This window comes from Macaca nemestrina, chromosome 1 (assembly GCF_043159975.1).
Source record: "Macaca nemestrina isolate mMacNem1 chromosome 1, mMacNem.hap1, whole genome shotgun sequence".
NCBI classification, from domain to species: Eukaryota; Metazoa; Chordata; class Mammalia; order Primates; family Cercopithecidae; genus Macaca; species Macaca nemestrina.
Window position 1 is genome coordinate 212,747,682 of NC_092125.1, and position 24,891 is coordinate 212,772,572.

General features: G+C 52.0%; 1 protein-coding gene across 4 annotated transcripts in view; it reads left to right on the forward strand.

The window, feature by feature from the left end:
* The window catches only part of LOC105483076 (endothelin converting enzyme 1), a 132,944-nt gene that overhangs the window by 77,489 nt on the left and 30,564 nt on the right, over nt 1–24,891 (forward strand). For all 4 annotated transcript variants that reach the window (XR_011625105.1, XM_011743681.3, XM_011743680.3 and 1 more), the window contains exons 5-10: nt 8,467–8,588; nt 10,006–10,152; nt 11,586–11,651; nt 12,987–13,178; nt 21,773–21,915; nt 24,614–24,728. Coding sequence is in view for 3 of the 4 variants with exons in the window: in XM_011743681.3 (XP_011741983.1) it covers nt 8,467–8,588; nt 10,006–10,152; nt 11,586–11,651; nt 12,987–13,178; nt 21,773–21,915; nt 24,614–24,728 (785 nt within the window). In the remaining variant the exon portion in view is untranslated. The remainder of the gene's footprint in view (nt 1–8,466; nt 8,589–10,005; nt 10,153–11,585; nt 11,652–12,986; nt 13,179–21,772; nt 21,916–24,613; nt 24,729–24,891) is intronic.

Sequence of the window (24,891 nt, forward strand, 5' to 3'; positions counted from 1 at the left end):
TGGAAACGGCCCCTCAACTTTGGGCTTGATACCTGGGGATTTTGATACATGGAAACTCCTGAAAAGGCAGATGGCAGGTGAGTGGGTGGCAAAAAAATGCAGGAGTGTGGGCCAGTGCATTCTTGGGCTTAAGGCCAGGCTGGGTTCAGCCTCTCCAAGACAAAGGGGTCAGCCAGCAGGCCTCGGAAAGAAGCCAGAGCTGATGGGCATGGGAACAAGCCGGAGGTGCCCAGGCCACTCCGACCTGCTGAGGGGAGGGCTTCCCTCTAGGCAGAGAGGGGAGAAGGGACATTTAGAGTGCCAGTGTGGATTGTGTCAGCCGGTCCGGCAGGATAGCTGTTACCATCTGCTTGTGTGACCTTGGGCAAGCCATGCATTTCTCTGCCAGGTGAATTCATGCTAGCTGCCTCAGAGGCAATCCAGGCAGATCTGTAGCAGGTGGGCCGAACTAGGCCAGGTGCCACCTTGGCATGACCTGGCAGTCTGCCAGCTGGGGATGGTGACCTCAGCTGCAGGACACACAGATGCGTCGCACTTCACTCTGCCGCTCCCCAAAGTGGCCAGCATGGGCTGTCCTCCTAGGTTTTGGGGAAATGAGAGTGGTGGCCTCACCTCATCAGAGGATGGAAACAGCCAGCTCCTTCAGCCCTTAGACTTGGCTCTGCCTTGGGCTTTCCAACTGTGCTTGTGGCTCGGATTATTCCACCAGCTACAGTGCCTACACCACCCCCTCCAAAGCCTCCAAGACTTTTCTCAAACCTGCTGCCCCCATTGTCTTCTGTGGCTACCAAACGGCCTTTCTAGGCTTGAGCTACAATTACACTGTGTGCACCTGTCGTGTTTGCTTTACTGTATTTTATACTGTAAGATGAATGCATACAAAAAAAATCAATGCATGCTCATTGTGACAATTCAAGCAACACAGATTCCATAAAGAAAAAACTAGCAGTCTGCCTTCTGGTCTCCCTGGGAGATACACACACAGTATTCCAATAGCATTACATGTGTCCATGTCGGTGATGTGGCAGTTAATGATGTCACCCTGTGACATCTCTTGTATTTTTATTTTGACATGTTTTCCCAATACCTGCTGTCTAATTGAGTTTGATCTTCCTGTGCATATTGGAAGGAAGCCATCTATGGACAGGATCTGTATCATGAGTGCTTTCTATCCAGTATGGTGTCTACAGGAGTGGGTGCTGCTTTCCTGTTTAGGGAATGCTTATGTGGATTGATTGATTCTTAGTCTGTTTGTGCTATTGTAACAAAATACCACAGACTGGATGATATGGTTTGGCTGTGTCCCCACCCAAATCTCATCCTGAATTGTAGCTCCCTCAATTCCCACATTTTGTGGCAAGAACCCAGTGGGAAGTCATTGACTCATGGGGGAGGCTCTTTCCCATGCTGTTCTTGTGATAGTGAATAAGTCTCACAAGATCTGATGGTTTTAAAAACGGAATTCCCCTGCACAACCTCTGTCTCTGCCTGTTGCCATCCATCTAAGACGTGACTTGCTCCTCCTTGCCTTCCACCATGATGGTGAGGCCTCCCCAGCCACGTGGAAGTGTAAGTCCATTAAAGCTCTTTATTTTGTAAATTGCCCAGTCTTGGGTATGTCTGTATCAGCAGCGTGAAAACAGACTAATACACTGGATAATTTATAAACAACAGAAATTTACTTCTCACTGTTCTGGATGCTGTGAAGTCCAAGATCAAGGCACAGGCTCGTTCAGTGTCTCTGTTAAGGGTTGCTCTCTGCTTCCAAGATGGCACCATGAACTGTGTCTTCACATGGCATAAGGGACCGAAGAGGGGGGAACTGGCCCCCTCAAGCCCTTTTATAAGACACTAATCTATTCATAGAGCAGAGCCCTCAGGGCCTCACTTCCTAAAGGCCTCACCTCTTAAAATTGCTCCTCAAGGATTAAGTTTCAACTTGAATTTTGGAGGGGACACATTCAAATTATGGCATTGACTCAACAATGTGAGGATGGGAGGGAGTGTCCAGGGCTTCTTAGGGGCAGCTGGGCTGCTTCAGGTTCACCTCTGGTTTTCTGAGCCAACCTGCAGGAAAGGACAGGGAAGCGGAAAAGGCTTAGGCTCCAGTCCTGACTGCAGCCACTTTTGCGACCTTGGACGAGTTACCCAACCTCTTACTTGTAAATGGAGTGTGATAACAGCCACTGTGGAAATCGTCGGGACAAGATGCACACACAGCCTATGCCCATCTACAGAGGAAGCAGTTCACTTTCTCAGGAAGGCTTAGAAGTCCAGCATGCTACCCACTAGCTCTGCCTTGATAGGCCAGTTTCTTCACCCACCTGGGCCTCATTTTCCTTGTCTCTGAAATGGGATGGTGATATCTCCCTCAGGGGCCCAGGGTGAGGTTGTGACAGCAGCACAGGGTCTGCTGTAGACGCTGTGAGCGGTGGTGGCGGTGGAATTCTTTTTGTTTTGCAGAGCAAGGCGTCTCATTTATCAGCACCCCTTCCCCCCAGCACAGGATGGGGCTCCTGAGGCCTGTGACTGAACGGGTTCTGGTTTTATCTAAAACAAACACTGGTCCTGCCCTGGTGTGGAGTCAGGGCCCCACAGGCTCCTGGCCAGATGGTCCTACTGCATCAAGGGAGGCCGCACGATTCCCAGACACCCCTATTCCCGCAGCATGTGGGGGATTCCCAGACACCCCTATCATAGCCCACGGCTCTGCCTGCCTGGGCATTCGTTTCCTCCCTGAGGAGTGATGTGGAGAGGGCGTTCCAATGAAAACTCCCAGAGGAAGAAGCAGCCGATGAAATGGTGCTCTGTCTTCCTCTCTGGGACTTTGGGGTAGGAACTGAGGAAGCTTCTGGAACTCAGGGTCCCTGGAAGGAAGTACCTAGGCATTGTGGAGCTCTGTTGTCTGGCCCTAGGCTGCCAAAAGGTCTTCATACCACTGGGGCCACGGAAGTGCCACCATCTCCAAAATGTGTCCCCAGCACGTGCCGGGAGCCACACTGTTGGGGGTTGGCTGCTTCTTTGCCTCCATGAAATCTTCTGGGAAGTAAACATGAGCAAGGGGTGTTTTAAAGGAGACCAGAGAGCATCAAGCCCCAGTCTTGTTGAACTCAGAGTGACAGCCCCGAAAGGGGACGGGGCCAGCCTGGGGCTAGTCTGAAAAAAGATACCAAGACGAGAGCACCCCGTGAGAGGCAGGGTTGGGGGCCTGAACGAGGGGCTATGGAGGGTTGGCACAGTCCTGGAGACCTTTGTCTTATTCAGAAAAAGGTCTGTGCCTGATTTCACTTTGTTTTTTGTTTTTTGTTTTTTTTTGTTTTGTTTTGTTTTGTTTTGTTCGTTTGTTTGTTTCGAGGCCAAGTCTCGATCTGTCACCCAGGCTGGAGTACAGTGGCACGATCTCAGCTCGCTGCAACCTCTGCCATCTGGGTTCAAGCGATTCTTGTGCCTCAGCCTGCCAAGTAGCTGGGATTACAAGCACCCGCCACCACGCCCGGATAATTTTTGTACTTTCAGTAGAGACAGGGTTTCACCATGTTGGCCAGGTTGGTCTCAAACTCCTGACCTCAAGTGATCCGCCCACCTTGGCCTCCCAAAGTACTAGGATTACAGGCATGAGCTACTCATTTCACTTTGAAACCCAGCCACTCCTGCAGGCTGTAGTGCTATCTTTCTCTGTCATTCATTCCTTTACTCACTCACCGATTATATGCGTCAGACACTTTCTGTGTGCCAGGCATTGCTCGGGGCTGGGGATTATGTAGGAATAAGACAGGCTTTTCTTGTGGAAGTTACATTCCAGCAGGGAAGACAGACAGTAAACAAATGAATGACTAAATACATGATAGGATTGTAAAGAGAAGGACTCAAAAACATCAAGTAGGGCGTGGGGCCAGAGAGGGAAGAGGCCATTGTAGCTGCAGCGGGCTTTCTCAGGAGGGACGTCTGAGCAGACGCTTGAGTTAAGGAGAGAAGAGGCCATCCAGCCATGGGGAGAAGAGTGTGGGGCGGGAGCTGGAGACAGGTGGGAGCACAGATCCTGTCACCCAGGGTGGCATTCATTTCTCAACCTGCAGTTATCGTTTTATCCCTCCATGAAATGTTAATGCCATAGGTACTCTGAATGTCTGTTGCTGCTCTTGGTCTATATACACAGAGTAAAAGTAGTAAGATGCTTTGTTCTGCAAGAATAAATTCCTGGGGGCAATATTGCCCCCGTTGGGGATGCATGATATGGAGCCCTCTGACCAATTTGAGGAATTGGGTCTAGGTGTGACAGCTCACACCTGTAATCCCAGCACTTTGGGAGGCCGAGACAGGCGGATCACCTGAGGTTGGGAGTTTGAGACCAGCCTGGTCAACACAGTGAAACCCTGTCTCTACTAAAAATACAAAAATTAGCCAGGCATGGTGGAGGTTGCCTGTCATCCCAGCTACTCGGGAGGCTGAGGCAGGAGAATCACTTGAACCCAGGAGGCAGAGGTTGCGGTGAGCCGAGATCGTGCCATTGCACTCCAGCCTGGATGACAGAGCGAGACTCCGTGTCAAAAAAAAAAAGAAAGGAATCGGTATATTCCAGTGACTAATTTGGACTAAAAGGAGTTCAAGACAACTCACTCTACAGACTCCCCAGACCAGGGCTCCCCTTGGGTGTCTCATAGAGGCCTCAAACTTCGAGTGTCTGGAGCTGAGCTTTAGGCAGTAGCTGTGTGCACTGAAGCTCCCTCCTAAGCCTACCCCTCATCCTCAGGCTGCAGTTCCCCAGTGTCAGCAGCTTCTCACTCAGGCCAAGGAAACTTGGCTCCATTCTTGGCTCTCCTTTCTCTCATGTTCCAAACACTTCTCACCCCCTTCTCTGCCACCATCCTGGCCAAGCGCCCACCTTCGTTCACCTGGTCCCCTGCAGCAGCCTCCTGCCTGGCAGCCTCCCTTGGGGCCTTGTCCCCTGGAGCCTGCAGGATAGTAGGTGCCCCCTGAGTGAGGAGGAAAAAGAAGAGGTAGGAGAGTGTGCTGTGGGTTGTCCCCATGGGTTCCTGGAACCAGGGGGAGGAAGAGGAACCGTACCTTCTACCAGGGCCCATGCCCTAGCCAGCATCAGCAGTGGGGATACTGATGACACACACGGAGCGGGTGTGAACACCAACTCCTGGCGGGGCCCCCTCATCCCGTCCACTCCTGCCCCACCGGCCTGATATCCTTTTAAAAAAAGGAAATCTTGGCCGGGCGTGGTGGCTTACACTTGTAATCCCAACATTTTGGGAGGCTGAGGTGGGCGGATCATGAGGTCAAGAGATCGAGACCATCCTGGCCAACATGGTGAAACCTTGTCTCTACTAAAAATACAAAAGTTAGCCAGCCATGGTGGCACGCACCTGTAGTTCCAGCTACTCGGGAGGCTGAGGCAGGAGAATCGCTTGAACCCAGGAAGCGGAGGTTGCAGTGAGCCGAGATTGCGCCCCTGCACTCCAGCCTAGTGACAGAGGGAGACTCTGTCTCAAAAAAAAAAAAAAAAGAAAGAAAAAAGAAAGGAAATCTTAGGTGGGCACCCGGCCTCATTACCCTCTAGTCCTCCAGGTATGGTGTCCTTCCTCTCCAGAAAGGGACACTGGGCTCTGTTCTTGCAGCCACCACCTGTTGCTAGGGGCCTGCTAGGTACCTGTCCAGGGCTGGTTCTGGGGCTGCAGGGACATGGAATGGCAGAGGGGCAGCCCACGCACAGCCCCTCCTTCTACTCCACATTGAGTTCATCCTTCAGCCCGAAGCTCAAGCGAAGCTTCCTCGGGGCCTTGCTTGGCTGTCCTGGTCTCCTCCCGCCCTCCCGCTCAAGGCCTCGGATATTCTCACAGCATTCGCCCTGTGCATAATCAGATGCTGCTGTGAGTCCTCGGCTGCCATCTGCCTCACCCCCCACGCTGCGTGCCTCACGTGGACAGGCCTCCAGTTACGTTGGCCACTGTCCCCCACACCCAGCCTGGTGGCTGCCAGGCAAAAGAAACTTTGTAAACAGTGTGGGAAAGCAAGTGAGCTTGGCACCCAGGTGGTGGGGGGCCAAAGGAATGGAGTTTGAACCTGGCCTGGGGCAGCCTCTCAGCAAAGGAGCAAGGGAGGCTGTGACTGAAGGAGGCACTCCTTCTCCCTCCCGGTGATGATTCGGGGCTTGAGGACAGGTGTTAGGAAGAGGGCCTGGGAACTCGCTGTGATTAGCACAGCCAGGCTGCTCCTGGGAGCCTTTCTTTAGGCCTCTTATCTTGGTGGCCTTGCGGGAGGGAGATGCCAGGCTCGCTCATGGGCCAGAGCACACAGCGTGCCTTCCCCAGCGCTGACCCTGGCATTTCAGGGCTGTGGCCGGAGCCAGATGTAGAGGGCGAGACGCTGTGTCTGAGGCCTGGTGAGCAATGACGATTCTCCTGCTTTTTCTTCCAAGAGCGTCACTGGGAGCGTTGCCATAGGAACGAGGCCCTGGGAGGGGCGAGGCACTCCCCTTTTGCTCTCCCTGATCCTCTGTATCCCAGCTTCCCCATTTCCGCCCTCCCCTCACAGAGTCCTCTTCTCCGAGCTGGAGCTGCCGTGGCGCCTGGGGGACATGCAGATGTTTCCAGCACTTGGCAACACAGTAGCCTGTGGTCTCCAGGGCTGTGTAAACCCTCCATAGCCCCTCTTTCAGGCCCCTGACCCTGTCTCTCAAGGGGCTCTCTTGTCTCTGTGTCTTCCTTCAGACTGGCCCCAAACTGGTCCCGTCCCCCTTTCAGGGCCATCACCCCGGTCAGCAAGACCGGGGCTTGATGCTCTGACCAGTGAAAGCCGTGGTGCTATTCATGGTGGGAATCGGGGGGCAGGGAGCTCTCGGGGTGAGGCTGGGAAAGCTGATGAAAGACTGGCCAGGAAGTGACTCATGTCCTTTGCTCCAAGTGGCTGCGCCAGACAGATTTCTTTTCTCCAAGCAGCCCGCCTGCCCTTTTAGGCATCCCTGCTTGTCCCCACACTGTCTTGTCCTGCTCTGCGCAACCCAGTGCCCTCTCCCCTGCCTTCCACCTGGTGAACCACTTCAACTTTCAGAACCAGCTCAAATGGAACGCCCTCTGGAGACCCCCTTCTCCCCACCCCTCCGAAGGGAGTGACTTTCCTCTGTGTTCCATAGCCACGTGCGTTGTTCACAGCACTGTTGTGTCTTGTGGTCATTTCTTTGAGTTTCTGCTGGGTGCCAGGCACAGGGCTGGGCTCTCAATTTTACAGGCATAAATAAGACCTACTTTCTGCCCCAGGGAGCTCACGGTCTAATGGTGGACACAGGTACGCAGAGCGGTGAGGGCCTCTGGGAATGAGCATCTTAGGAGAGGCCTCATTGAAAAGATGTCCCCATGGAGGCCTTGAGGTTGAGTAGGATTTTAACAGGGTGCCATACAGAAGCTCTTTGGGGACAGAGATGGTTTCTCTTCTGTCTCACAGCTTGCACAGGGTCTAACATAGAGTAAGCATCTAGTATCTGGGCAGCGGGTGGATGGATACAGTTCTGCCAGGAAAGTCTTTGTGAAGGAGCTGGGCTTTGAGGGATCCTTGAAGGAGGCAAAGGAAGGGGCTTCAGGGTCAGAGAGAAATGAACATGAAATGAGGGAGCAGTGAAGAGTGTCCCAGAGGAGGCAAGAGGGACAGATAGAATTGAGGGGGTTGGAGAATCCAGCATAGTCTGGAGCAGGGCTCTGAAAAGAAGGCTCGGGCACAGAGCCCCAGTGTTTAGTGTGTCTCTGGTGGACTTGAGCAACAGAAAGTGGTCATCTTCACCAGGTGCACCCACCAGAGCATTGCCTTCAGCAGGAGGCATCTGGACCAGGACACTGAGGTGAGGGAGAAGGGAACGGAATCTCCGGGGTGTCCAGGGTAAGGTCTGAGAAGCCACTGCAGAAGGGAGATGCTGCTTGCTGGGGTTGGCAAGGGTGGTGGAAAACGGCCCCAGGAGTTGGCTGTAAGCCTGGTGAACGTGCCCAGCCCCTCCAAGGAGGAAGCGAAAAGTAAATTCAAAATGAATGAGCCTTTTGAGTTTCCATCCAACTTCAGTCTTTATCACAACAAAGGTCATCTGGTATCAGAAAACCAGGACTGGCCTCTGTCCCACGCACCGGGCAGGGGTGTTCGTACCACACATTATCCGCTGGGGAAGCACGCTGCCCTGCTGGTGGGCACGTGCGGCCAACGCGGGGACTGTGAACCCGGCCGGCAGAGGGAGAGAAACGCGGTAGACTCTTTTTCTTTACAGTCAGCAAAATTTCGGAAGCGCCTCCAGCTTGCCAGGCTCTGCCCAGGGGCCCTCATGTACCCGTGGTGACGGCATTCCTCACCACCACCCCAACAGGCGGATGTCAGAGCTCCTTTGCAGCTGAGAACACCAAGGCTCTGAAAAGAGGGACTGCCCTGAAGCCACCCAGTGGGCAAGTGGGGCCACATTGCAGACTCCACTGTGTGTTGTTCCAGAAAACTCCACGGCCAGCGTGAGCGAGGCAGAGAGAAAGGCGCAAGTGTACTACCGTGCGTGCATGAACGAGACCAGGATCGAGGAGCTCAGGGCCAAACCTCTAATGGAGTTGATTGAGAGGGTGAGTCCCTCAGGCTCTCCCTCCCCAGCCCTGGCCCATGCCACCTACCCGCCCCCTGGCTTTCACTCCAGTCCTCTGGTACCACTGGCCCACCTCATACCTCCAGCCGGTAGCACCGAGAGAAAGACAGAGAGAGAGCGCGTGTGAGAGCGCATGTGTGAGCACATTGTGTAGCTGCGTGGGTGGGATGTCTGTGCATGTGTCTGTGTGAGGGTGTGTGTCAGCATCTGTTGTGGATGTCTGTCATCTGTGTGTCTCTCTGTGCATCTGTGTGTGGGACAGGGGCCATGTTTAGAGGGAAAATATTCCTCCACGTTGCTGCTGCTTTTTCCTCAGGGGTTATGTGTGTGTGTGTGGAGGGGTGTGTGCCTGTTCCAGAAAGACCCACAGAGAGTCTTGGCCCAGAACCAGAGCCCTCCCTGTGAGCAGGGACCCAGGCCACTCTCCTATACCTGCTTCCTCCTGAGCAGGCGAAGACATCTTTCCTGCTTTCTTGGGCACCTCCCGGACTCCGAGGCTCCCCAGTGCAGACAGAAGGTGTCCGTGGATGTTTTCTGCCTGCCTTGTGTTCCCTGGACCGCCTCGCCTCTTAGCTTGGCTCCAGGAAAGCATTGCAGCAGGGTTGGTGGCTGCACACGCTGGGGACTGGGCTAGTCCCCTCCTTTCTGGACAGGTCCCATGGGCCAAACCAGGGAAGACCAGGGAGATTTTTTTTTAAATCCCAACTTTCTCGGGAGGCTGAGGTGGGAGGATCACTTGAAGCCAGGAGTTTAAAACCAGCCTGGGCAACATAGCAAGACCCCATCTCTCCAAAAAAAGTTAAAAATTAGCCAGGTGTGGTGATACACACCTGTAGTCATAGCTACTTGGGAGGCTGAGGTGAGAGGATGGCCTGAGCCCAGGAGGTGGAAGCTGCAGTGAGCTGTGATGGCCCCACTGCACTCCAGCCTGGGAAACAAGAGTGAGACTCCATCTCAAAAAAAAAATTTTTTTTAACCCCAACTTTGAGACTAAAGTAGACCATAGTTTACCAACCTTCTTAAACATGTGGAGCCTTTTTTTTTCCCCAGAGGCACAGTTGAATTTATGTTTTGATATAATCACATTCACACAATTCATTATCCAAAATATAAACTGTGAACCAGGAAAAGTCTCTTTCCCATTCTCATCCCAGCCACCTAGGGAGCGGCTGGATTCATGCCTGGCTTGTCTAGGATAAGCCTTTGCTCCATCCGTGGGTCTCCAGCCCATGGGTCGGAAACCCCCAGTGAAGACCAATCCTTTCCTTTGCTCTTGAGGCTCAGAAAGGTCAGGTGACTGCTGCAGGGCCACCGAGCAAGTCAGCTGCAGAACCAGAATTCACATCTGGGTGTCCCCGCCACCTCATCACCTCCCTGCCTGCTCTCCCTCCCCACAGCTTGGGGGCTGGAACATCACAGGTCCCTGGGCCAAGGACAACTTCCAGGACACCCTGCAGGTGGTCACTGCCCACTACCGCACCTCACCCTTCTTCTCTGTCTACGTCAGTGCCGATTCCAAGAACTCCAACAGCAACGTGATCCAGGTGAGCTAGCTGGAAACACAGCGGTCGGGGGTGTGAGCACGACCTCTTCCTGTTTTGAGTTTAGTGGGCCCTGGCGTAGGAGAGAGACTTGCACTGGGTGGGAGGGCAGTCTTCTAGTTTCTGAGCCTGGGTTATTTCCAGAGGCCCCATTGGTGAGGTCTCTTTTTTTTTTTTTTTTTTTTTTTTGAGACAGTCTCGCTCTGTCATCCAGGCTGGAGTGCAGTGGCATGATCTCTGCTCACTGCAAGGTCTGCCTCCTGGGTTCATGCTATTCTCCTGCCTCAGCCTCTGAGTAGTTGAGTAGCTGGGACTACAGGCACCCGCCACCACACCGGGCTAATTTCTTTTGTATTTTTTAGTAGAGACGGGGTTTTACTGTGTTAGCAAGGATGGTCTGGATCTCCTGACCTCATGATCCACCCGCCTCAGCCTCCCAAAGTGCTGGGATTACAGGCGTGAGCCACCGCGCCCGGCCTCATTGGTGAGATCTTTGCAGGCTGCTGGCTTTGCGTAGATGGGCACTGCACAGAGGTGAACCTTCGGGTGCTGATGACTTTCCGTGGACCCCAAGGGCGATTGTCAACTCCTGGACACAGCTGAACACACATCCTGGTTTCCCCCTCCTTAGCGTCTGCTCTTTGTGACTCTTCTTGGAATGGTTTTGAATCCATCTCTCCCTGTCAGAGCATGCCCCAGACAGAGGGTCAGCCTGCCCAGGGGAGCTCCAACACTGGTCTGCCCCAACCTCCGATGCAGAATTAAGAAACCCAGGCTGGGGATCCTAAAGACTGAGTTCCCAGCCCATCTCTACCATTCACTCACTGGGTGACCATGGGCAAGTGCCTCAACCTCTCACAGCTACAGTTACCCTATAAATCAAATGGATTGCAGTAACACCCGTCCTAGGTATGCCAAGATGTGGCCATGGGCGCCAATAGTAGCAAGCAGAAATGGACCCTCCCGTCCTGCTTGGCAGGCACTTGACCAGCACTGTCTTCTTCAATCCCCATTCCAGCTCTGAAGGTTAGGTTTTATTTTCTCTATTTTCCTGATAAGGAACCTGAGAATCAGAAAGGTTCAGTAACTTGGCCAAGATCACACAGTTTTTGAGTGACTCTTAACCACTTGGAAAGTGTTGGGGAGGTAGAGGCACTTTGCTGAGGCGAGGAGGTGTTTAAAAAAGGAGGGTGGCTCTGTCCAGCCCTTCTGAGGAGCCCAGGAGCCCTGCGGGGGGGGGGCCGCGTGTACAGGCAGGAATGTGTCATCCCGTCCCTGAGTGGGCTTCTCAGTGACTGTAGCCAGCAGTCCTGCTTCTGCAGGGGCCTGAGCTGGGTCTCTGCTGCCACGTACCAGCCATTCTCAGGGCAGGAGGCCATGCAGTGGAGACACGCATTGCAACACGAATTCCTTCTCATGCTTGCTTCTCCCGTCAGGTGGACCAGTCTGGCCTGGGCTTGCCCTCGAGAGACTATTACCTGAACAAAACTGAAAACGAGAAGGTAAGCGTACCTCTCCCCTCCCCAGCCCGCCTCCCAGGATGGTCCTTCCTGCTCAGTGTCTAGGGGAGCCCGGGGTGTCAGTGACGTGATGGGTGAAACAGGCAGACCCTGGCAGGGGAGGAACACCCCTAGGCTGGCTGTCACTCAGGCATTGTGGACACAAGGGGCAAGAGACAGGTATCATTTGTCCTGGCTCTAGAGAGAGGCAGAGGCAGCAATAACCTTTGTACATCACCTGTGACCCTCCCATTAACCCTGCAGATCCTGAGCTTCATTTGCCTCATCTGTCCAACAGGAATTAGTTTTGTCTGGCCTTTTACAGAAGAGGGAATCAGGCTCAGAGATGCTAAGTGATCTGCTCAAGGTCACATAGCCAGTAAATGACGAGCCTGAGATTCACATCCAGGTCCACGTGCTCCGAAGCCCACGGCTCTCCCTCGCCCTGGCCTGCCTCTTGTGGTGCTCTGGGGGCGATCTCGCCTGGAACTCACTCATCTGTCCTTTCATTCTTCCGCCTGCATGTACTTGACCAAGCTGCCCACAGAGTGCCTGATGCTGGGGAGATGGTGGCAGACAAGGCCACCATAGCCTTCGTCCCATGGGGCCTGTGGTTTGGTCGGGGAGGCAGGTATTATTTAACTAAGGGAAAGGGGAGCTGAGAAAGTCTACTGTGGGGACTTAATTCAGATCCTGGAACACGGGTGGAGAGTGGTCAGAAAAGGTACATTCTAAGAATGGAAAGACAGCCCCAGGACAAGCCCTTTAAGACAGGGACCAGCCCAGGTGGGGACCTGTGAGATGAGCCAAGACTTTGGGCTTTCTCCTGGAGGCTGTAGGGAAGCAGCGGAGAGACACGGTCCCAAGATCATTCTGAATGCTTTGTCTCCCACGGTGTCTTTATTCCTTTTTTTTTTTTTTTTTTTTTGAGACGAAGTTTCTGCCGCCCAGGCTAGAGTGCCGTGGCATGATCTGGGCTCACTGCAACCTCCTCCTCCTGGGTTCAAGCGATTCTCCTGCCTCAGCCTCCTGAGTAGCTGGGATTATAGGCGCCCGCCACTATGCCCAGTTAATTTTTGTATTTTTAGTAGAGATGGGGTTTCACCATGTTGGCCAGGTTGGTCTCAAACTCCTGACCTCAGGTGATCCGCCCACCTCAGCCTCCCAAAGTGCCGGGATTACAGGTGTGAGCCACCACACCTGGCCCTACGGGTGTCTTGGGGGCACTATGCAGTCCCCTGGCTCCCTGTGCCAGACTCAGTTGGCCAAGCCCCCCCAACCCTTGTCCAGTGGATAGTGAGGGGCAGCCACTGACAGTTTGGGGTATGGGCCCTGCAGGTGCTGACCGGATATCTGAACTACATGGTCCAGCTGGGGAAGCTGCTGGGCGGTGGGGACGAGGAGGCCATCCGGCCCCAGATGCAGCAGATCTTGGACTTTGAGACAGCACTGGCCAACATCACCATCCCACAGGAGAAGCGCCGCGACGAGGAGCTCATCTACCACAAAGTGACGGCAGCCGAGCTGCAGGTAACTTGAGCACTGGCTGCTAGGGAGGCTGGGGTGGCCACCAGGCTTCAGTCAGGGCCCTGGGCTGGCGACTTTTATACTCCTTTTATACTCATCTAGTCCTTGAAACTACGTGACAAAGGAAGGATGGTGGTTATGCCCAGTCCACAGATGGGAAAACTGATGCTCAGAGAGGTCAAGTTACCTGCTGAAGGGCACACAGCTAGTAAGTGACTCCAAAATAGGCGCCTGGCCAACACCAGGTTGCTTCTCTGTAGTTAATAGTGTTTACTGGGAGACTCGGGGTCATGACCACACCAGCTTACATTGACAGCGCCTTTCCAGTCTCTTCAGCACCAAGAGCCTCGAACCTGGTTACAGTGAGCACTTACTAAATGTGTGGTGTGAATTCCATCATTACTCTTCCCTTTCCTGAGCCAGATCAAGGTCCAGAGGCTCCTAAGTGGCAGAAGAGCCAGCCAAATGACTCAGATTGGCTCACTGTACAACAGGGCGTTAGATCTGCGATGCTTTCTGTCACCCATTGGAGAAGCCAGATGTCCACTGGAGAAGCCCGACGTCCAGGGGCTCAGCCTCTGCCAAAGGCTGCCCTCTGGCAGCTGCTTGGTCCTTGAGGGTCTGGAGGGAATAGGTTGCTGGTTCCTTCTTTCCAGAGCATCAGCTGGCATTGCAGAGGGATCAGCAGAGTGGCCACCACTGATCTTCCTGTTTCTTGACATCACCCAGGAATGCGTGGCTAGGTCTTGCTTCTCTGCTGGCGGGGGGGCTCCCCCAGAGTGTCTTCTCCCTCCTTCCTTACCTTCTGACCAGCCAAATTCGACCTGTCCGTTCCTTCTACTTTCAGGAAGAACACTAGGTCCCTGCCCTTTTCCCTCCTCCATCTGACAGGTGTATATGGGGCCGCCTTGGGACAGCCAGCTAGAAACAACCCCGTCTAGGCTAGTGGGGGACACCAGCTAGAAACAACCCCGTCTCATTGCTGAGTGCTTTGGGCAAAAGCAGCGGGCCGTGGGAGCCAAGGGTGGGAAGTCAGGGAAGGCGAGTCTAATGATGGGTGAGCATTTCCAGGCCACTGGGTGTCCCAGGCGGAGGTGCAAGCCATGCTAGGGCCTGCAATGAGGGTCAGGGGAGCCTGGCCTCCTGCTGGTGCTGACTGCCCTTCAGCTCCCAGAGAAACTGGCCTGAGGCTGAGTGGTGCTGCATGGGCCCGGATGGAGATCAGCAGCTGCTGTTAGATACCATCTGGCATTATTTTCCTGCTCTGAAGCCAGGAGGCTGAGGGTGATGTTGTTTGTGCATTATAATTTGGTTTGTTCCAGCCCGGTTCTCAGCCTGAGGGGCCCCCCAATGCCTCAGCCCCCTACTGTGGCCATGTTGCCAACTGTCTGTGCCAGGAATAGCGGAGAAGGCACAGGAGCCCTGAACACATCAGCCCAGCATGACCACCAGGTTCCCCCCAGGCTTCCTATCACCATTGCTTCTGCTCCCTTCTTCCAAGCAAAGGAAGAAAGACCTTTTTTCCCTCCCAGTTGCACAGCTGCCAAGGTGGGGGAGTTTAGCAGACGCAGCAGCTTGCAGTACACAAGCCCTGGGCTTAGATTCAGAGGACTGTAAGCCCCTTGGAGCTGTAAGTGCTGGAGTATAGGCATGAACCACCACGCCTGGCCAAACAGCCTCTGTGTTCTAAGTACCCAAAGTTCAATTAAGATCTTTAGGAAATATATGGTTTCTCTCCTTATGTTTTTACAGATATTTCTGATTAAATTCTAATGTGAATTTGGCTGCCTTCCTTGTAAAATGGGCTTGGCTCATCCACTCACCCCTGCTGTGTGCCAGAACACAAATGAGACATAGCCCTTGTCCTCACAAGGGACTGTGGTTCTTTTTTTTTTTCTTTTTTTTTGAGACAAACTCTCGCTTTGTCGCCCAGGATGGAGTGCAGTGGCATGATCTCAGCTCACTGCAACCTCTGCCTTCTGAGTTCAAGCCATTCTCCTGTCTCAGCCTCCCAAGTAGCTGGAATTACAGGCAGGCACCACCGCGCCCGGCTAATTTTTGTATTTTTAGTAGAGACGGGGTTTCACCATGTTGGTCAGACTGGTCTCGAACTCCTGACCTCATGATCCTCTCGCCTTGGCCTCCCAAAGTACGGGGATTACAGGCATGAGCCACCGCACCCGGCCTGTGGTTCTTTTTTTTTTTTTTTTTTTTTTTTTTGAGACGGAGTCTCGCTCTGTCGCCCAAGCTGGAGTGCAGTGGCCGGATCTCAGCTCACTGCAAGCTCCGCCGCCCAAGTTTACACCATTCTCCTGCCTCAGCCTCCCGAGTAGCTGGGACTACAGGCGCCTGCCACCTCGCCCGGCTAGTTTTTTGTATTTTTTAGTAGAGACGGGGTTTCACCGTGTTAGCCAGGATGGTCTCGATCTCCTGACCTCATGATCCGCCCGTCTCGGCCTCCCAAAGTGCTGGGATTACAGACGCCCGGCCAAGCCTGTGGTTCTTAACTTTAAGTCACGGAGTCCTTTGAGAACAGATAAAAAACCATGGACTGTCTCCCAGAAAAAATGGGCATATATACATATGTTTAAAATTATGTCTGACATTTAAAGACGCCCTGGCCGGGCATGGTGGCTCAGGCCTGTAATCCCAGCACTTTGGGAGTCCGAGGCAGGTGGATCACCTGAGGTCAGGAGTTCAAGACCAGCCTGACTAATATGGTAACACCTCGTCTCTACTAAAAATACAAAAATTAGCCAGGTGTGGCGGTGTGCACCAGTAGTCCCAGCTACTCGGAGGTTGAGGCAGAAGAATCACTTGAACCCGGAAGGTGGAGGTTGCATTGAGCCAGGATCACACCACTGCACTCTAGCCTGGGTGACAGAGTGAGACTCTGTCTCAAAGAAATAAAATAAAAAATAAAGAAGTCCTGGCCCCCTGAAGCGTGTGTTCTAAGTAAGAATCTCTTCCTGGCCTGCCACAGGGTTGTGGGAGAATAAGTTGAGGCAAAGGATGAGATTTCATTCAATAAACTCATTTGCACAGCCCAGTACAAGTATAACACGTTATATTCATTATTATTGTTATTATTCCTTTGTTATTAGCAATGTCACTCAGGTCCCCAGCACTAAATCAATTTGATTCATTCTACTCTGGGACAGAGAATGTCTTGTTCCCTGGTGTCTGGAAATGTGGTTTTCTTCCCATACTCCAGGTAACTTAGGGTAAAGCACGCCAGGCTTCACAGTGTGGTTCTAGGCTAGCCCTACTGGGGTACAGAATGGTTCCAGGCTAGTCCCCAGCAGAATCTGAACTCAGAGCTGTGAATCAGACACTTCCATTACTTCTGGGGGCCTGAGGACCTTCCCCTTCCTTTCTAGGACCCTCACGCCAAAGGCTGTTTGGGCCTGAGCCGCATTTTCTACCCGTTTCTCCCACTGAGATGAAGCTGAGAAGCATTCTTCTCTCCCAGTTTCAAACCTATTTGATTTGGTTGGTTTGTGACCCACAGTACTCTTTGGCTGCAGGTGTGGAAAATGGAGCTCATTGGTGTGCCCCAGAGGGTGTGAGTCACAAGTAGAATGTCCTAGTCGGTTAAAAAAGCCATCTCCATGGAGATGGAGCTAGGCACATGTGTTTAAGATAGGAGTTCGCTAAAGCAGTCAGGATGGAAAATGTGAAAATCCTGGTAGTCAACACATCTTATCTCACAGTCATGGGAACTTCCCTGCACAGAACACCTGCATTCCCTAAAGGGCCAGGGTTGTGTTGAGGAGTGCACAGGGATTTCTCACCATCTTATATCTGTACCTTGATCAGAGAGTTCCAGTTGTCTGCAGTTTATGAAGCTCTCGTTCACTGTGTAAACACTGACAGTTTGTAAACTTGTCGATTTTCCCGAGGACTTTGCCAGCAGGTCATGCAGTCAGGTGGTTCTAATGGTGGAGCCCTGTTTGAAGATCTCACAAGCACAGCTCCAATTTTTGTAGTCATAGAAATGTTAAAGATTAGCCTCAGAGGTTACCTGCCTAAGGGCCTCCTGCCAGGAGGACGGCAGACAGGACAAGGTAGAAAGAAAAGAAACTCAGGGTTATTGGGCAAGCAGGTACAAGAGGCACAGATCCATCAGTTCTGGGAGGGGAGGCTGTTGTCTGCATTTTAGAGAAAGAATGGAAAAAGGCTGGAGGTCCCAGAGCTGGTGCCTCCTGGGGACGCTGATCCAGGTCTGTTCATTCTTAGCCCAGGGCTCTTCCCAGCTCACCTAGCTGCCAGGCAGGCAGGGATGCACCAGGACCCCCGGCCCCCAAGTCCACTGCACCGCAGGTATTTTCTTCCCAGCTCCGCAGGTATTTTACCATCAGCCATGGGGGGAAGAGTTACCCAGAAACTGAGAGCCAGTTGTTAACTGTTTTGTTTTTGTTTTTGTTTTGAGACAGAGTTTCGCCCTGTTGCCCAGGCTGGAGTGCAGTGGAGTGATGTTGGCTCACTGCAACCTCTGCCTCCCAGGCTCAAGTAATTCTCATGCCTCAGCCTCCCAAGTAGCTGGGATTACAGGTGTGCACCCCCACACCTGGTGGCTAATTTTTTTATATTTTTAGTAGAGACTGGGTTTCACCATGCTGGCCAGGCTGGTCTTGAACTCCTGGCCTCAGGTGATTCTCCTGCCTCGGCCACTGAAAGTGCTGGGATTACAGGCATGAGCCACCGCGCCTGGTGCAGTTATTAACTGCGTTACCAGCACACCACTGCCTTCAGGACCTGCCTTCCTCACAAATTCACCTGTCCTTTGAGGTCCTTGTTCCCCAGGAACTGAGTTGCCCTTTTAAACCCAAAGAGATGGGTGAACCGGGGTTTTAGACCTCCACAGTGGCTAGTTAACTATGTGACCTCAGGACAGTCACCTTACCCCATCTGCAAATTCAGCATCTGTTAAGTGGGGGTTTATGGCTACCTCTCTCACAGGGGGTGTCATCGGTATTTACCAATGGGCTATAGACTGGTCTTAAGTTGCAGATCAATTTTACTTTATTGATTGATTTTTCCGCATGAAGGCCATATGTGGAACCTCTCTCACCTCCTTTGTCTTGCATTTTGTCCTTTTTCAAGAAAATAAAAGAGAATTTGGAATTGGACAGGCCAAGGAACATACATGGGAGACCCTGAGCAAAGAGTAATGGCCAACATTGATGGATTGCTTGCCAAATGCCAGACTTACCCTTCTAAGTGATTGACATGTACAGGCATTTTTGCTATAGCAGTATATGTAGTTCCTTGTGTTCTGTAAAATCATACACTAGAAATAGCAGTACAGGTGGAGAAAATAGAACAAGAGCAGAACAAAAGTTAGGCAACTTTACTTGAGGATATTGTGCTAAGCGAAATAAGCCAATCACAAAAGGACAAATGCTGCCTGATTCTACTTCTGTGAGGTACCTAGAGTAGGCAAGTTCATAGAGACAGAAAGTAGAATGGTAGTTTCCAGGGGTGGGGTTTGGAGCCAGTGGGAAGTTATTGCCTAATGGGTAGAGTCTCACATTTGCAAGATGAAATCTGTGGGGCCAGACGTGGTGGCTCACGCCTGTAATCCCCTCACTTTGGGAGGCCCAGACAGGTGGATCACCAGAGTTCAGGAGTTTGAGACCAGCCTGAGAACAATATGGTGAAACCCCATCTCTACTAAAAATAAAATTAAAGAAAAAAATTAGCCAAGGGTGGTGGCGTGTGCCTGTAGTCCCAGCTACTTGGGAGGCTGGGACAGGAGAATCGCTTGAACCCGGGAGGCAGAGGTTGCAGTGAGCTGAGATTGCACCACTGCACTCCAGCATGGGCGACAGAGCAAGATTCTGTCTCAAAACAAAATAAATAATAATAAAAAAAAAAAAACAGTCCGTGGCTGGATAGTGGTGGTGATGGTAGCACAGCAGTGTGAATGGACTCAATGCCCCTGAACTGTGCTTTTTTTTTTTTTTTTTCTGAGGCAGGGTTTCATTCTGTCAACTAGGCTGAAGTGTAGTGGTATGATTTCAGCTCACTGCAGCCTCGACCTCCCAGGCTCAAGCAATTCTCCCACCTGGGACTGCAGGCACAGGCCCCCATGCCTAGCTGATTTTTAATTTTTTTTTTTGTAAAGATGGGGTCTTGCCATGTTGTCCATGCTGGTCTTGAACTCCTGGGCTCAAGCGATCTGCCCACCTCAGTCTCCCAAAGTGCTGAGGTTACAGGCATGAACCAATGCATCTGGTCTTGAACTGTGCTCTTAAACATGGTGAAGATGGTGAATTTTATGTTATATGTGTTTTAACACAATTTTTTTTTTTTTGAGACGGAGTCTCACTCTGTTGCCCAGGCTGGAGTGCAGTGGCGTGATCTGGGCTCACTGCAACCTCCGCCTCCTGGGTTCAAGCGATTCTCCTGCCTCAGCCTCCCGAGTAGCTGGGACTACAGGCATGTACCATCACGGCTGGCTAATGTTTGTGGTTTTGGTAGAGACAGGGTTTCACCATGTTGTCCAGGCTGGTCTCAAACTCCTGACTTCAGGTGATCTACTGGCCTCCGCCTTCCAAAGTGTACCACAATCTTTTTTTTTTAAGTTGTGCAACTTTGTAACCAGAATCCTAACAAAACAATAATTGGAACCTTAAGGAGTACCTCAGCATGGCTGGAGGCTGCCTTGGGGAAAGTGCCAGCTGGGAAGTGCTAGCTGTGGACACCAAGACCCTGCAGATAAGACAGGGAGCTCTGGCCTAGCACAGTGGCTCAAAGTGCTGGTAATCCCAGCACTTTGGAAGGCCAAGGCAAGTGGATCCTGAAGTCAGGAGTTCGAGACCAGCCTGACCAACATGGTGAAACCCCGTCTCTACTAAAACTACAAAAATTAGCCAGGCATGGTGGCACGTGCCTGTAATCCCAGCTACTCAGGAGGCTGAGGCAGGAGAATCACTTGAACCCAGGAGGCAGAGGTTGCGGTGAGCTGAGATTATGCCACTGCGTTCCAGCCTGGGTGTCAGAGCGAGACTCCGTCTCAAAAAAAAAAAAGACAGGGAGCTCTGAGCAAGCGCCTTTAGGGTCACAGAGAAAGTGCAACCTGCTGGAGGCTGAGAGTTACAGGTCTGGAAGGAGCTTCTGTGAGGAGAGGAAGCCCCAGGCACAAGGGCTTATTTTCAGTCATCTTAAAAGAGCGGACCAGGCTGGGCACGGTGGCTCATGCCTGTAATCCCAGCACTTTGGGAGGCTAAGGCAGGCAGGTCACTTGAGGTCAGTAGTTCAAGACCAGCCTGGCCAAGATGGCAAAACCCTGTCTCTACTAAAAATACAAAAATTAAGCAGGCATGGTGGTGGGTGCCTGTTGTAATTCCAGCTACTCAGGAAGCTGAAACAGGAGAATCATTTGAACCCTGGAGGCAGAGGTTACAGTGAGCCGAGATGGCACCACAGCACTCCAGCCTGGCGCAAGAGAGAGACTCCGTCTCAAAAAAAAAAAAAAAAAAAGTAGGCCGGGCGCAGTGACTCACACCTGTAATCCCAGCAATTTGGGAGGCTGAGATGGGCAGATCACAAGGTGAGGAGATTGAGACCATCCTGGCTAACACGGTGAAACCCCATCTCTACTAAAAATATAAAAAATTAGCCGGGCATGGTGGGGGGCGCCTGTAGTCCCAGCTACTCAGGAGGCTGAGGCAGGAGAATGGCGTGAACCCGGGAGGCGGAGCTTGCAGTGAGCCGAGATCATGCCACTGCACTCCAGCCTGGGTGACAGAGTGAGACTCTGTCTCAAAAAAAAAAAAAGAAAAGGTAGAGCTGACCAGCCTGCTGTGTGCATCAGCTGAGCTGAGGGCTTTTCCTTTCTTGCTGAAGGTTGGCGTTCAACCCTTCCCAATCCCATGCCTGAGAAACATCACCTTCAGACCAATGCAGCTCACACGTTATCCTGCTGTCATACTGAATTTACCAATCATGTGGAAGCTCACTGATGTTACAGAAGCCCATGTTGAATAGAACAGACAGCATAAGCTTGTTCAGTCCTCACAAATGCCTCAGTGAAGTGGATTCTGTTATTGTGGTGATCCCCACTTTTCAGACAAGATCCTGAGGCCCAGAAGGGTTCATTAACTTACCCAGGGTTATACAGCTAGCAAGGAAGAGAGCTAGAAGATGAGCCCAGGCAGTTTGGCTGCAGATTCTACATGCTCAACTGTTTCAGGCCTGTCTGAAGCTCAGTCTCTTCATCCATGAAGCAGGGATAATAGTGCCTACTGCTTGGACTCTCACGAGGACCAGTTGGAATCGTATGCATGAATCATTTGCCACGGCTCCTGGCACACAGGAGACGCTTGCTGAATGGTAGCGGTAGCTGCTGCATCTTCTCATTCCATCCTCGTTGCATTTCGAGTTAAATTTTGGTGTTGGACTCCTTAGAATTCTACCTACAGCATCTCTGACAAAAGTCCTCCAGGCTCTGCTTGACTCTCTGCCCAGTGCACTGTCAGATGGCGCCAAGCCCAAGCTCTTTCCTTTGTTTCCTGTAGAAGCCCGTCCTGGAGACCTGGGCTATGAGGAGAAGCAGCCCCACAGGGTCACATTGTCCTTTTCCCTTGCAGACCTTGGCACCCGCCATCAACTGGTTACCTTTTCTCAACACCATCTTCTACCCCGTGGAGATCAACGAATCCGAGCCTATTGTGGTCTATGACAAGGAATACCTTGAGCAGGTCTCCACTCTCATCAACAACACCGACAAATGGTAAGGGAACCCCCAGTGGCCTGGGCCATGCCTCTCACAGGCAGCCCTCTTCTTGAGCAGGCTGGGCAGGGGTGGGGATGACAGTCTGACTCAGGAGAGTGGGACCTGGGCGGGCTTTTATGAGAGGCAGCAGGACATCCTGGTTACGGCTGCAGGTTTAAATCCCAGCCTCTTTCCAACTACTAGCTTTGTAGCCTTGGGCAAATTTCTTACTCTTTCTTAAGTTCATTCTCCTCCTCCATAAAATGGGGATACAAATAGCACCTGTGGCCGGGCACAAACACCCGTAATTGCGGGACTTTGGGAGACCAAGGCAGGAGGATCACTTGAGTCCCGGAGTTCAAGACCAGCCTGGGTAACATGGCAAGACAGTGTCTCTACAAATAGCCAGACATGGTGTCGCATGCCTGTCATTCCAGCTACTCGAGAGGGAGGCTGAATGGAAGGATCGCTTGAGCTCAGGAGGCAGAGGTTGTAGTGAGCTGTGATTGCACTGTTGCACTCCCGCTTGGGAAACAGAGTAAAACCCTGTCTCAAACAGAAAAACCTAGCACCTACCATTTAGGGGTGATGTGAGAATCAAGTGAAACAATCCATATGAGGTGATTTAATACAGTCCCTAGCATGTAATGGGACTCAGTAAATGTTGGCTATTATTTTTAGTTAATACTTATGATTTTCTTTTTATTCTTTTTTTTTTTCTTTTTTTTTTTTTTGAGATGGAGTCTCACTCTGTCAGCCAGGCTGCAGTGCAGTGGTGCGATCTCGGCTCACTGCAACCTCCGCCTCCCAGGTTTAAATGATTCTCCTGCCTCGGCCTCCCAAACAGCTGGAATTAGAGGTTCCTGCCACCACGCCAGCTAATGTTTGTATTTTTAGTAGAGATGGGGTTTCACCATGTTGGCCAGGGTGGTCCCTAACTCCTGACCTCAAGTGACCTGCCCGCCTCAGCCTCCCAAAGTGCTGGGATTGCAGGCATAAGCCACCACCACCCAGCAGTACTTAGAATTTTTTTTTTTTTTTTTTTTTTTTGAGATGGGGTCTTGCTCTGTCCCCCAGGCTGGAGTGCGCCTCCTGGGTTTACGGCATTCTCCTGCCTCAGCCTCCTGAGTAGCTGGGACTACAGGCGCCCGCCACCTCGCCCGGCTAGTTTTTTGTATTTTTAGTAGAGATGGGATTTCACCATGTTAGCCAGGATGGTCTCAATCTCCTGACCTCGTGATCCGCCCGTCTCAGCCTCCCAAAGTGCTGGGATTACAGGCTTGAGCCACCGCGCCTGGCCAGAATTTTTTTGAATTTTTTTTGAAAACTACCAAAAACAGGCCGGGCGCGGTGGCTCACGCCTGTAATCCCAGCACTTTGGGAGGCCGAGGCGGGCGGATCACAAGGTCAGGAGATCAAGACCACGGTGAAACCCTGTCTCTACTAAAAATACAAAAAATTAGCCGGGCGCGGTTGTGGGCGCCTGTAGTCCCAACTACTCGGGAGGCTGAGGCAGGAGAATGGCGTGAACCCGGGAGGCGGAGCTTGCAGTGACCCGAGATCGCGCCACTGCACTCCAGCCTGGGCGACAGAGCGAGACTCCGTCTCAAAAAAAAAAAAAAAAAAAAAAAGAAAACTACCAAAAACATAGGAAAAAAAAATTATTTTATTTAACTTATTTTTTTCCTAACTCCCCAAACTTGTTAAAATTTTTTTAATGAGTTGGGGGTCTCATTATGTTGCCTAGGCTGGTCTCAAACTCCTGGGCTCAGGCAATCCTCCCACCTTGGCCTCTCAAAGTGCTAAGATTACAGGCATAAGCCACCTCACCAGGCTCTGAAAAAATTTTAAATGACTCCTGTTGATCTTGTGGTGTGTGTGTGTGTGTGTGTATGTAGAGAGAAAGCATGGGGGAGGGCAGAAGAGAGGAGGGAAAGAGAGATGGATTTTCTAATATGTGGCCTTTTTTTCCCATTATCATCACTAAATGTCTAGTCTCCTTTTCCCTTGACCTGTATCCTGAACATTTTCCCCCTCGTCATCTCAAAACCTCTGCAACCATCATTGTTCATGGCTGCATAGTATTCTGTGATGTACAAATACAGTTCTTTACTTCCTCCTTCTCATTGTCGGGCATTTTGGTTGATTCTGATTAGAGGTTAGATGTTCACTACAGTCCCAAGGTGACTTCTTAGCAATGGTGGCAGCAGCCACAGATAGGTTCCCTGTGCGCTGGGGGTGGGGCAGTGGGAGCTGTCATCGTGGAAACCTTGGCCTGGCTGGGCTGTGTGTCTTTTCCTACCCCTCCTATTCTTAGCCTGTCTGGCCTTCTGGCTGGGGCACCTCCAAGCTGTAGAAGTGGTAGTCACCTCTCCATCCCAGCCCTGTAGCATACACCATTGGGGTGGGTCTCCATGCTGGGGCTTCATAGCTTCCAGACAGAGCAGCTAGGCAACAAGCATTTATTGAGTACCTGTGGTATATAAGTGATTGCACTAAACACTGAGGCGTTTCCTATAGTAGAAGACCCAGGCCTTTCCCTTGAAGAGCTTACATTGCACGTGTTAGGGAGCAGTAACCCACCAAGCCTGGGCAGGCTGGAAGGGGCCTGGGGTCACAGGCCGAGTTTGAGAGCCCCCTAGGGGCTAGCGGGGGAAGGGCCACGATGCTCCCTGCCTAGGCACCCCTGAGTCTCTCTGGCCTCCTCTCCCCGCAGCCTGCTTAACAACTACATGATTTGGAACCTGGTGCGGAAAACAAGCTCCTTCCTCGACCAGCGCTTTCAGGACGCCGATGAGAAGTTCATGGAAGTCATGTACGGGACCAAGAAGGTGAGCCCGCTACTGTGTATGCCTGAATATGGGCTGAGCGCCTACTTGATGCCCAGGCGTCTGTGGGAGCACGGGAAGGGACCTTAGCCAGCTGGGCGTGGGCAGAAGCTTCCAGAAGGAGTGATTATGCCAAGTAAAGGGTAAAGAGGAGTCCTAGCCACTT